Source organism: Galendromus occidentalis, unplaced genomic scaffold (genome assembly GCF_000255335.2).
Source record: "Galendromus occidentalis unplaced genomic scaffold, Mocc_1.1 scf7180000077121, whole genome shotgun sequence".
Classification (NCBI taxonomy): domain Eukaryota; kingdom Metazoa; phylum Arthropoda; class Arachnida; order Mesostigmata; family Phytoseiidae; genus Galendromus; species Galendromus occidentalis.
Window position 1 is genome coordinate 1,212,100 of NW_003805109.1, and position 12,497 is coordinate 1,224,596.

The following is a 12,497-nucleotide window of genomic DNA, read 5'->3' on the forward strand; positions in this document are numbered from 1 at the left end:
AGTCGCCTTCTTGTAGGCCTTCGGACTGGCTCCACGGACCCGGATTCTGTGGACGGACCATAACTCGCTCATATAACACCCTCTGAGCTCTCTCCACGTATGGTGGTATCGCTTGTTTTCAGGTTACACACGGAGGTGCGCTCTACTGCTCATCTTGGGGATCCCAAGCATTCAAGAATCTGACCGGGCCACTCAGGATGTGAAAGTTCCTTGGCTCGAGTTTTGACTGGAAACACTCGTTGCGACACTCTGTTGACCTCCTCGCGAGACCGATCTGCGACTTCTGCGTGGAGCCTCGAGGCGATTTTCGGATTTCCTAGTTTCGGATACTTTATAGGAAAAAATCACTTGTTTTTCTTCGGGCGAACATGACTTCCGACCATATATCTTGGTGGAGGTCTGTATTCCTTATCCATATCGTATATCGCTCAAGGCTAGGGTCGACCGTTTGAAACGTCGACAGCCGTCATTCGCGTCTTGGTCAGTTCAGCGGGTCGGTCAACTAGCGAGTCGCCGGAATGTCGCCTGGTTGTCCGATTTCCAATAGAAAGCTCAGCGGGGTGAATGTGTCCTGAGTACTGATGCGATCGTGCTTGTGACCGCACTGGCTGCGTGCCTCGGAATCGAGATTGCAATTTATTTTTCTCGTGATCATCGATCAGCAGCCACCAATCAGATGGCATCCGTCGCCTATTGACGCTGGTCAGCGTCGCCCTGAAGATTTGTGTAGCGGCGCAGCGTATTGTTCCTGAATGGCGTACCCGGGATCTGTCGGATCGTGAGGCTCATGGACGGGCCCGGATTGCTTCAATCCGTTGCCTTTTGCGCCTGGCGGTTCCACAGTGATATAGGCCCGAGTGTGACGTGGGGAACGGCACGCCTTCCCGCCTCTTCTTCGTTACGGGCTCCTGTTCATTCGGAAGGGGGGAAGACATGTTTTCCTTTCTCAACGACGTTGTCTGCTATAGTTTACCAACATGTTCATGTTTGACGACACACCAAGCAGCGGTGCCATCTTCCGTCTTCTGTCTCTCAGGTTCGTGTCGCAGGATCGCGAGCGAACGGCGGCATTGAATACCCCGCGGAATCCGTAGTGATTTTCCCTGGTTTCCACCTGTCGGCACGATTTTCGATGAGATAAAAAAGGGGTTGTTGTGCTGGCCGGTTGATGAATATCGGTCCCATCCAGGGATCGGAATCCTCCGGGGATTTTTGCATTGAAGATCAGTGACCGATTGCTGCTGAAACGGAAATCGGATTTCGCTTCCTAAGTCAATTCCATGCTCCGGTCGGGCACCAGAGCTGGCTCAGATCATATCTTAGAGCTCTTGGAGCTCTGCAAGGATATCACTACACGGATATTAGGGCAGCTAATTCGAAACTGTCAGCGCGGGGTCGCGCAGTTCTCTGGGCCTCATGAGTGAGATACAAATCCTTGTGGCTCAGCTTCTTTTCCCCGCTATTCCCTACAGCACGCTGGAACGCTCCGATTGAACATGACCCATCCCGGCATCGATAACCGCAATCAGCGCTGCTGAGGCGCGCGACTCATCGACTTCGAGCCCGATGATTGTTCTCGTCAAGCAGCTTCGGAACCATCATTCCCCGAGAAATCGAACCGGGTGATCGAAGCTTTGCCGAGCTGCTGCGAGTTTGTTAGCTGTGCCATAGTGAGGAGGGATCCGGGCTGCTTGCCGAGCAGAAGAGCTTCGAGTTCGATTCGTCCAGATCTTTAGAGACCCAGGTCAGGAAAGCATCCGACAAGCATGGTCGAGCAGTTGCCCACTGCTCTGGTCGTTGTCTTGGCGGTCGCTTTCGCTGTGTTCCAAGCGCAGCCCGCACCTCCTCAATCTCCGCTCCTCTATCAGTGGGAAACTGACTACGCTCATTGGACGGTTTACGAGAAGTACAGAATTTTTTTCAAAGGTAGGTCCTGAGTTCGCATCCCGAGGCGAGTTTCATCACCTAGTACTACCTCATGAAAAGCTGAATCCATTCCTATTTGCAGATGTACAGGGTCTGGTCAACAATAGTCGCACTCTCGTCGTCCTCCACGGGTTTCCTACATCGAGTTTCGACTTCCATATGGTGAGGAGCGAGCCTGTATTGCGTTTCCGAGATATTCTCACTCTTCGCGATCGGAAATTTGGTGCCGTGTCTGCAATCAATTGTCGCGCAGACAATCGACTCATCCGGATTCCGCGAATAGAAGGAGGGAGAGTACTCCAAGGGGTCGGAGTTCCCATTTCAACCCTCAGCGAGTTCGGAATCTTATTAGAAATGATCTTTCTCAATGGCTCAAGATTCAAGATCTAATCTTTCAGCTCCTAAAACCGCTCCGGAATGCGTTCAGTCGGGTCGTATTCATCGATTTCTTGGGCCATGGATTCAGCGATAAGCCTGTAACTATTGCGCCGAGAAAACTTACGACTGATTCTTGACCCAGGATAATTCCCTGAAATGCCCGAAGATTGGTTCGGCGAGAGAAGATATCGCAAGGATGATGGTCTTTTCAGAGAAATCATCAATACTCTTTGATCGAGCAAACGAAAATTGTCGAGTTCGTTCTACAAGAGATTGGAGTTTCGGAGTTGCACATCCTTGCGCACGACTACGGGGGCAGCGTGGCGATGGAATTACTCAAGAAGCAGTAGGTTCACCTCAGGCTTACCCGGCTCATCTGAGCTCGCACCCGCGATGTCCTTCTCCCTCATGCCCTTTTCCGACCGTCCGGGTGCGGGAAGCGTGCCTCGAGTTTCCAGTCCGTCACGACTGGACCGTATCAGGAGCTTAACGTATCTCTATGTCTTCCACAGCCGGGATACTTCCAAGATCGCAAGCTTGACAATCGAGTCTCTTGCGATCATCAATCCAAGTCTTTTCTCTGAATTATATCGCCAAACGTGGTTCATGTATCTGCTCCGCCTGCCGATCATTGGTCCGATAGCAGCTCGACTGGCCAATCGAGTCTCGTACGCGCAAGAGCTTGATCAGGTGAAATACTGATGACAGATGTTCGAATTTTGACCCGATTCGCCTCTTTACATCCGAGTTAAGAGATTCATTCTCCTTGCAGATATTCGGGAGCCGAAAAATAGACGAGTTCACGCTCAAGCAACTGTGGTATTTCGCGCGCCACAGAGACGAATACCGTGCATGGCCGAGGTGATTAGAGCAAAACATCTAACGATTTGACCCTCGACATTCTGCTTCTTGTCTGTAAGGACAAGGCCGATTCCCCATGGAATCATCCAAGAGCTCAATTTCCGTTGATATTTCCAGTCTTCTCTCATATCTGGATGAGAGACCGCTTTTGGAGAAAGAGTGGCTGCAGACGCTGAAGCAGGCGAGCATCCCCATGGCTTTCTTCCACGGTCCTGCATCTCCGATTCTACCGTACGACGAGCTAAGTCGGCTCTACAGTACGCATGTGCCGTCCATCACCGTGGAGAAATTCGCCGACGATATCGGTCATTATCCTCAGTTTGAAGACCCTGAGGAACTTTTCGAGAGATATGTGCTCTTCCTCAGAGGCAAGGCCAAGCTCGATGTCGCGCTGGAGGAAACAGTCGTCCTGATGACTCCTCAGAATGCAGACCCGGCAGTCAAATCCATCTGAGCTCCAAGTCACTGACGCTCCCCTCCCGAGAAGCACCGCCAAAGCTCGGAAGGAATCGAAATCTCGAATCGCCGGGTTCCAGCCTTCGATTGGATGCGACCCGGCTCGTCCTCACGGTGCATCAGCTGGCGAGCTGCAGGGACGGACTCACGACTCCTTTCTCAATGACTCAGACAATCTTACGTGTAGTGTTACAGATCCGTTGAGAGTGACGATGAATGCCGATTAGTTTCTAATGCGTTAGCGAAAGAACGCCATGGTCATGAGCCCGGGTATACCTGCGTTTATGATCATATATCAAAAGAATGGCCGCACCGCGGGCGGAAAGGCTCAATACGAATTTCATAAGAGTTTTCGGGGAGTTCTTCATTCCGCGACCGAAACATGATTCCCAAGGAATAAATCATTCCATCATCCTGAGATGAGAGCTTTTGCTTTGCCCAGAATATCCGAATTATTTCGTCCCCCGCGGCCTTCGAGTCGGTAGCGAGTCTTCGGCCTCAAGCATCCGCGAGGGTATGCAGGAATCCGGGACACCGCGCCGCCTCGTTCGTGAATCCCAAGCACCTAATCACAGGATGCCGACCGAGGGAATTCGCGCGATTTGCAGGATGAACAGCCCTTCGTGAATCGTGAAGCCCAGTCTCCGGTCCTGTTTGGATTTAGTCGCGCTCTCCCTCGCATTGATGTTTGAAAAAGCCCGCGCAAACCGTCGGAAATCAGAACCGACGCCATCTTGAACGCCATAGTTGTTCGTAACTAACGAATATCGAACTAAAAGCGACAAAAAACTCGAGCAATGGCGGACGCAGCAGGAGCGTCTTCGAAACCTGAGGAAGAAGAACGACAGGGGAATGTCGCTGAAGGTACTGTGCTTCGCCTCTGCTTGGCTTTGGCGCTTACTACGATAGATGATAGAATGATCTGCGGGTCTCGCAGACACAAAACACATAACTGTAAGAGATGATTTTTCCTCTACGATCATGATCACAATCAGCTTGCATTCGAGCAGCCACAAATCATTGTGAGACTTTTGTCTTCAATGAGGCGGGAATCACGTACTTGTCGATGGGAGTTGCTTCAGTTCTTCTCTACCGATATGGGAGACTTGACGCCCTTTAAGATTACGCTATCGCAAGCTCTCGGTTTCCTCATCGGATCCTCATCACTGATTGCTTGTGAAAACCTTCGGGGCTATGATCGAATTTGCTCGTCGAACTTTTTCCTTCCCGTCGAGTGAAGCTGGAGGAGTAGACTGGGGACCCCCTCTGAATGGCTGAGTAGAGCCGGAGGCTGTATGCCCGTTCCAGGGACTGGGAGTTCGTCTAATTTGCTTGCTCGGAGCGGGACCTCCACCGAAATTCCGCGCCTGGTGTGAGAGGCTGATCAGGTGCATATAGGACCTATGGAGTCACGACGTTCCGATTCGAGAGTCTTGAAATGCCATATCTGATCGTCCATGTCGTATGATATACGAACGAATTGTTTTGAATCGGAAATCTCCCCTTGCTTGAAAGTTAGTTCTAAGAGCGCCAAAGCTCCGAGCGATCTGGGGGCTCGATTGAGTCGAAGAGGTGGGATCCATCCGAATAACTCCCACTGGAATTTCAAATCTCATGGGAAAAATCTTCCACAGCTGAGATCGGCTTCGAACATCTCGAGGAAGTGGCGGATGATGAAGAGTGGCAACCGGGCGAAGACGAGGAGGATGAAGACGGAGAAGAGGAACAAGAAGATGACGAGGAAGGGGAGGAAGATGAGGCCGCTTCCGAAGCGATCGCCCCGGAAGAGTAAGGCAGACTGAGGCTGCTATCATATGGAAAAAAGTGGCTGTGTTTCCCCTCAGATTGATTTGTCTCGAAGAGCGCTCACCGACGACAACTTCTTCTGTTTCAGGCATGTTTCGGGCGAAACTACAATGGTCATCGTGGAGACAGAAACATTGGATGCGGGAACAGCCGCGGTCGAGCCTCAGGAAGTCGAATGTTCCGTCTGTAAAGTAGTAAGTCCCTGTTTTTTTAGCGGACGCCGCGTCTTGCACCGTTCCGGTACTGGTTCCGAAAAACTCAAAGATCGTTCCCGTTCTCCCGCAGATTCTGGGCTCTAAAAACGCTCTGGGCGCACACATGCGAAAGGCTCACCAACGTGGAGATCCCTCCCGGAGGAACCACATATGCTCATTTTGCAACAAGGCCTTCACAACTTCTTCGAATCTGCAACAGCACAAGCGTCTCCATTTCAATGAGAGGCCCTTCCAATGCAATCGCTGTAACAAAGGCTTCGCAACCAGCACGAATCTGAAACAACATTATAGAACGCATACCGGTGAGACATGCAATCCATATACGGAGCCTGTGATGCACTTTATCACCCAGTTCAAATTCGTTTCCCAATCATCCGCCGGTCACCCGCAAGTCTCATGCTACTTACCTTTCCAGGAGATCGTCCGTTCCCTTGCAATTACTGCTCCAAGCGCTTCGCTACGAACTCGAATCTTCGCCAACACATAAGAACTCACACAGGTGAGCGACCTCATGTCTGCAGAACATGCGGGAAAGGCTTCATAGACGGAGCGAAACTGTCGAATCATGAACGAGTACATACGAAAGACAAACCATTCACGTGCATCGTCTGCGAGAAAATGTTCGCAACTAGTAACAATCTCAAAGCGCACGCGAGAACGCATGCGGTCGGTTGGGGGGACTCGTCTACTCGGAGAAAGAAGACTAGCAATATTCCCGAGACGAGCGAATCGTCCAAACCACTTAGAAATGTTGTGCTGGTGAAACTTCGGTCAATCGAGCAGGAGGAGCTCATGCTGAAGAGCGGCCCAGTGACCTGAAGACATTCCGGTAGCTATATTTGACGAATATTGACAGAGGTTTGCGGGAGTCGTTTTACTTTCGTCGCTCGCCTCGTTTTAAAACTCCTTGTGAGCGGATCTCCGCCGCGGACGGAAATTTCCCGAGACTCGCCTGCTCCCCCCAACCAGGCGATCTACTCTTGTGTTCTGAGCGAGGAGTTTCCTGCCGACCTACTCATTGTTGCCTCCTCGCTCCCATGAGATGTCGATATTTTGGAAGAATAAAAGTGCTGTCTAAGATGCGTTGGAGTGAACAGAAACCCTGAGTCATTATTCAGGATCGATCTAAGAACGTATAGAGTGTATCGAAAACGAGCTCCGGTCGTCGGAGAAGCACATCTTGTAGGCGTCATCGATTCTTCGGCCATACAATCCACTCCCGCAGCTTAGAGTCTCTTCTCTCGATGTCGATCAGGACCCTCCTAATTGTGATGAACGTTTTTCAGCCGACATTATCGCCGATTCAACGATCCAAGCTTCCGTGAAAAGCAATGCGGACGGATCTGAAACCTGGGAAGTGGAAGGCGGCAATGTGAATCTATCACTCATCCCGCCCATCTGTCTGCAACAATATATCTGCAATGACTGCAACAAGGTAAGTCGAAGCCGACGAGGAGATATCGCAAAGCAACCGAGGGCCGGAATGAAGGCTCCATACCGTTCCGCTCCTCTGATTGAATCTGATTAATTGACGACGCTTCCGGCACCAGGATAATGTCAACGACATCGATCATTTCGGTTACAGGTGTACTCTAATTCATCAAACCTCGCGCAGCATCGAAGAACGATCCATCCGAGAGATTTCGTGAGAAGATATCTATGTGAATACTGCGAAAAAACTTTTTCTCTCGTGACAAATCTCAGGCGGCATCAGAAGAAAACTTGTCCCAACGCGAAGAGAAACGATTCAGGCGGAGAGGTAAACTCTGATGCGGTTCGGAAGAATCGTTGAAACATATCGCTCGGCGGGGCTGTTGCTAATCCAGAAATTTTGCAGGCGGCTCGACAGACGTGGCCATGCGAAGACTGTGGAAAAATTTGTTCTACAAAAGGAAATCTCAAAAGCCACAAGTTCACCCATCTCGGCATAAAGATGTACGAATGTTTCATCTGCGAGAAGAAGTTCACAACGAATTCAAACCTGAAACAGCATCTCATAGTTCACGACGGGAAATACAATGGTAAAGGCAGGTTTTGGTCGTTAAGGGCAAACTAGTTTCCCGGGGCCATAGAGCCGGTCATTCCTGTCTGACTGAGTATATGTTCTAAGCGAGGATTTTTCTCTCGTCGCGTAGGATTACAGCCAAAACGCAAGAAGATCACCCTTCAAATACGTGACGAGAAAGCCAACGACACCGTTGAACCTGATCCCAACGAGACTTCGGCAGCTGTCAGAACTCTGCAGGTCGTTTCGGACGGGTCCACACCTTCAAAAGAAGAGTATATCGCTGTTACAGAGCCGCCGGCAGTACCCAAAGGCAGGACCCAGAAGCCGCTCATTGTCAAACTAGACGTTGACCGCGATGTCAAGCCACGGCGCAATCCGGTATCCACGAAACCGATTCTCTTACCTCCGCCCCCACTCAGACTATCCTGAGTTTTCTGATGTTACCCTGCGACACGAGTTCTGAATAAACGGAAATGAAAACGTACTTGACCGTCTTCGAGTTTCGCAGCGCTCATCCTTCCCTTGGACGTTATCGCAACACCCAAGACGCATTTTCATGAGAGCGGGTGAGCCTGTGAAGGCGATGCTGATGTCGCCCCACTGCGACAATATTGTACGCGCGGAATTGAATAAGGTCCCTACGCCTCTGCTCCCGAGCTGGGATCACCTCATCTCACTAGACTCCGAATAGAGTCAAGCGGACGCAAGCATATGGACGGGGCTAAATGGCTGCAGCCCATGACCCTCATGTCGAGGGTCCAGCATCTCTGGCTGCTCCTCTGATTCGGTCGGGCTGGTAAACGCTTCAGCGATGCTTTCCTCGGAGCCTATTCCATTTCCTCTCCATGATTCGACCATCTTGAGCAATGTCACTTTCGGGGTCAGGCTCATGGCTCTTGGCGACTCGATTGCAAGAGCTTTGCGGTCGTCGCCGACCGGGATCTGAGAAAATTTCCGCTGTCGCTCTACCTTTTCGAGACTCGAAAGCGTCCGAGGCATGACGCTTGCCACGCCGTTCCCATCACTGAGAATAGATCCGAGAAGAATCTCTCCCGGGCGATTTGGACGGGAAGCACTCGGCTCGATCTCCCAAAATTAATTTCTGAGTGTTGTAGCAGCACTGCCACAAGTGCCGTTCGGAGCCTACGGAGATTTTCAGATTTCTATGGGAAAAATTTGTTCGCGGCTCTCTCTCGGATCTCGTCACTGAATCTGACGAAGCCGGGAGAACAGGCCCTATTGTGAATACTACTCCGGAATCGACGTCTCTTCAATTGCTTCCGCTACGGCTCACAAGATCCCATTGGGGATAATGTGTTTTATAGGAGAATCTCAGGTGTGTGCTCTAGCCTGACGAGTCGATGTATTTACCCATTGACATACAATGAAGGCAGCGCTTGTCGAACACTACAGCGCCCCCTATTCCAGGGTGATCGTTTGCGAGTAAGTAAGCGAGCGAGTGAGTGAGTGAGTCGCTCGAGCTTCCCTTTCCTCGCTCAAGCGTCCTCACCGTTGTCCTCTCACAGCACCCGAGTCCGTTTTCACCCGAGCCGGTCCAAGCGGTCGGGTGTCATAGGGCGAGTGACGAGGTACCGCCAGGCAGGCAGTGAACCTTCCAGTCAGTCAGTCAGCTAGCCAGCCAGCCAGCCTGAGGGCCTGTCGGTGTGTCGGTGAGCTAGCCGTTCCGCTCGCGTGCAGGCCCGCCGGCCAACCAACCCACCAACCAGTCGCTTGGTCAGTCAACCCACCAGGTAGTCCAATCAATCGGTTGGTCGGCCCCCTAATCGCTTCTATCAATCGGTAGACCGGTCGGCGAAACCGTCAGTTCGTCCGTCTGCCCGTCAGTCAGTCAGACTCTGGGTCACATGGTTGTTCCGTAAGTCGGGCCGAAAGGGAAAAAGAAGCAAGCTAGACGAACGGGCAGCCGGTTGCTCGCTAAGGATCACTCATCGGCTTCCAGTGCACTGTAGGTGTGTTATCAGTGAATATCGTCTCGACCGTCGATCGACTCGCGAATCGGGATACCGACCGGACGATGTGCACGAACTGGTCTTATCAGCAACCTCGAAATGAGAAGCTTGCCCTCCGCATCTTCCTCGTAAGTGCTTGTCTTGTGGTCACAGGGTTGCCGAAAAGCCCTCCTTTCGAAATACTTACGCCTGTCGTCAATCTCGGTCTCTGAATCTGGAAGCACATGTCAGACTCGGGGTCTGATGCCGAATCAGAATTTTCGATCCCATCGAGCGTCTCCACCATCCTTGTATTCTTTGAAAAAACGATCATTGTGACGAACAATCGTGGTTGATTTCGAGCGGTGTCAATCAAAATAGGGAAGGAAGGCGATAGTAAAGAAATAACAGAGTAGTAGGTGCTGCCACTCCTCTCGACTTACCGATCCGCTCCAAGAGGTGTCGTGGGGCGAGAGTCGGGATCCGAGAGGAGATTCATGAGGGTCACTACATCTGTTCAGTACTAAAACGGAGATCCGAGGTCCCGCACCTTTGAGTAGCCCAGATCGAGGTTTACCTCTTCGCAGAGGAGTCGATCGAAGGCGCCAGATATCGGCTGCGATTCATTATATGGCAGATACATCGGGCATCGACGAGCTCGGGTACTTCCCGGCATTGTCCCCGTCGACTTTTAGGAGAATTCATCGAAACTCCGAGTTCGCTCCCGTGCTGGAGAGTCAGATACGATGCCGGCGTCCTCTATTCCAACCCCAGCAATCTTCCCGAAAACCATGACGATTCATCGCGCGTTGTATCGATTACCCCTTCATTCATGCAGGCGCTCATCGAGTGAGGAGTTAAAAAATCATGGATTTCCTTCACCCCTTATCCCCGATGCTTTTGTTGATCGGGAAATCCTTAGAACTTTTAGAACATGCAAGAGAAAAATTTTGCAGCATCTTGCGCAAGTATCGATCCACAGCGGCCCGACCAAACTCCACAGAGGAATATGCAGGGAAAATACAAAAAGACACGCCATAGGCTCACGGAAATCGAAACATCCATCTAAAAGCGGTCTCCATTAGAGGGCCCCTCGAACCCGAATAATCCATCCCCCCCCCCCCCTCCATTCCCCCATCTAAGTCTAGTGGCTCGGAGCAATGGCGGGAACTCGTCTCGCATATTCACCTGGGCATTCCGCAAGGCAGACATAGTTTCCCGCTTGCTCATGATGAGTATCCGAACATCGAGTAATCTCGACGGTGCCTCGAATTCCTCACGTACAATAGAAGACTCTAGATCCACCGAAATTAAAAACACGATTTCATAACCGGCGGATCGATTCCAGGCTTGCATGACGACTCCGAGAAGTGCTGCTCCTCACTCCTCATAGCCGTCGCTCGGTCGGTCGTTGTTCCTAATGACGGTATAATGAAGTACCCACTTGGTCAAACAAGGATCGATTTTAGATTCGCCCGCCCCCGTCTCTTACCGCTCTTTGCGATTCACCGATATTGAACCGCGGGGTTCGTCTCAGTGAGTCGAGGGGAAAACTTCGATGGAGAAATGAACCGACGACGGAAAGTCTCGAACTGCCTTGCCGTATCTCACTCTCTCAGTCGAGAGTGCATTATTTTGAACCGCGTTCACTAGGTAACAGGACTGGCAGTGTTATCGGGTCGGAGCTACCTGTCATAGGAAGATACCGAATCAGCCACCTCACGTCGAAGCAGAATACGGGGGAAATATTAAAATCGGTTGGAGAGTCGGCCGATGTATCATTTCTCGGAAAATGACCCTTCTTCGGCCCGCCGCTCTCCCGTGATAGGCGGTCGTTCTGGTTCTGGTGTTAGGCGCAAGAATAGATTCGCGTTCCTTGGGTCTCACCACTGGCTCGACTCCTGACCGTGCCGATTTCGTGAAGATGACAGCCGCCACCTGCAAGTCCTCATTCGCCCCGGATGATCGTAACCCGATCAGCCTCGAGTCGCTGAGCTCTACAGGAAGGCTTCATCTATGATCGATGATTTCACGATTGATATGCTCCAGGGTGAGGGTCGATTACGACTGCACCGCGGAACTTGACAATAATCGCTGGCGTCGCTGCTCATGAGCGGCATTCAATTTTTTGAGCGATAAGAGGCACTTTTGTAGAGCTCTGGCAGACTGATGTGCTGGAATGTGCAACACCATGTCAGCTGATGCTTTCGCTACATCGGTCCTAAAGGCTTTTTTTTTGTCGATGGGCCCGAGTGCCTTCGCGGATTTGTCAATGAAGTCCGGCACGCGAGCTACGGAACCGATCGGCATGGATTCTCCGGCCACCGCGCGATTGTATATGAGTCCACGGTCTCTGAGGACCCCCATCGCTATTCCCCGAACCCCTGGGTTCCTGAATTCGCTGTACATATGATTGAGAGGTCTTTCGGAATCCCATGATCTTCGAAACATACATATATTCCTCGATATTCACGTCCGTTCCGACGATCGATCCCGTCGCCCGACGGTTCTCGGTCTACCGAAGATCAATTTATCGAGCACAAGAACTGAATTATTAAGAAGTCGTAGCCAGAAAGACCCCTGTCTCCGGACAGGATTGCCAGACTCAGATCGGGGCGACCATCATCGGAGCCTTCCGGGACCCTCAGTATGATTTGCTAAAGGGAGTAATTCTGTCCGTGGATGGAAATCCCTCTCCCCATTGACCTTGGCCGTTGGTGGCCCCGACCGCAGTCGATTTTCTCGCGTCCATTGAACTGCTTGACTGACATAAGCCTGGGAGAAGTTGGACTTCATATAGTGAGTTGATTCGGACTAGGCAGGTCCAATGGCTCTTCTGTGGTCGATTGCAATCGCATCGATCGATACATCTTTATTCAGGAAGTCGCCTTCGAACCA

At 51.4% G+C, this 12,497-nt stretch overlaps 2 protein-coding genes across 2 annotated transcripts; both read left to right on the forward strand.

Annotated features, from left to right (window-relative positions):
- The first annotated feature begins 966 nt into the window (after window positions 1-966).
- Window positions 967-3,929, forward strand: LOC100902492 (mesoderm-specific transcript protein). Its single transcript, XM_003741164.2, has 8 exons — window positions 967-1,036; window positions 1,473-1,926; window positions 2,009-2,088; window positions 2,325-2,402; window positions 2,517-2,650; window positions 2,817-2,994; window positions 3,077-3,165; window positions 3,283-3,929. Exons 2-8 carry the CDS (start codon window positions 1,767-1,769, stop codon window positions 3,617-3,619), a joined length of 1,056 nt encoding a protein of 351 aa, XP_003741212.1. The 5' UTR covers window positions 967-1,036; window positions 1,473-1,766; the 3' UTR covers window positions 3,620-3,929.
- Window positions 3,930-4,359: 430 nt separating this feature from the next.
- On the forward strand, window positions 4,360-8,124 carry LOC100902632 (zinc finger protein 570). Its single transcript, XM_018638651.2, has 9 exons — window positions 4,360-4,485; window positions 5,256-5,409; window positions 5,516-5,621; window positions 5,713-5,944; window positions 6,058-6,141; window positions 6,929-7,077; window positions 7,228-7,401; window positions 7,480-7,663; window positions 7,778-8,124. Exons 1-9 carry the CDS (start codon window positions 4,419-4,421, stop codon window positions 8,077-8,079), a joined length of 1,452 nt encoding a protein of 483 aa, XP_018494167.2. The 5' UTR covers window positions 4,360-4,418; the 3' UTR covers window positions 8,080-8,124.
- The last annotated feature ends 4,373 nt before the right edge of the window (window positions 8,125-12,497 follow it).

Excerpts from the sequence above, each read along its gene's own strand:
- LOC100902492 (XM_003741164.2), top strand. The coding sequence starts at position 1,767 with ATGGTCGAGCAGTTGCCCACTGCTCTGGTCGTTGTCTTGGCGGTCGCT. Across the intron at positions 1,927-2,008 it reads GTACAGAATTTTTTTCAAAG|ATGTACAGGGTCTGGTCAAC; the intron begins GTAGGTCCTGAG and ends TCCTATTTGCAG. Across the intron at positions 2,995-3,076 it reads ACGCGCAAGAGCTTGATCAG|ATATTCGGGAGCCGAAAAAT; the intron begins GTGAAATACTGA and ends TTCTCCTTGCAG.
- LOC100902632 (XM_018638651.2), top strand. The coding sequence starts at position 4,419 with ATGGCGGACGCAGCAGGAGCGTCTTCGAAACCTGAGGAAGAAGAACGA. Across the intron at positions 7,078-7,227 it reads TCTGCAATGACTGCAACAAG|GTGTACTCTAATTCATCAAA; the intron begins GTAAGTCGAAGC and ends TTTCGGTTACAG. Across the intron at positions 7,402-7,479 it reads GAAACGATTCAGGCGGAGAG|GCGGCTCGACAGACGTGGCC; the intron begins GTAAACTCTGAT and ends GAAATTTTGCAG.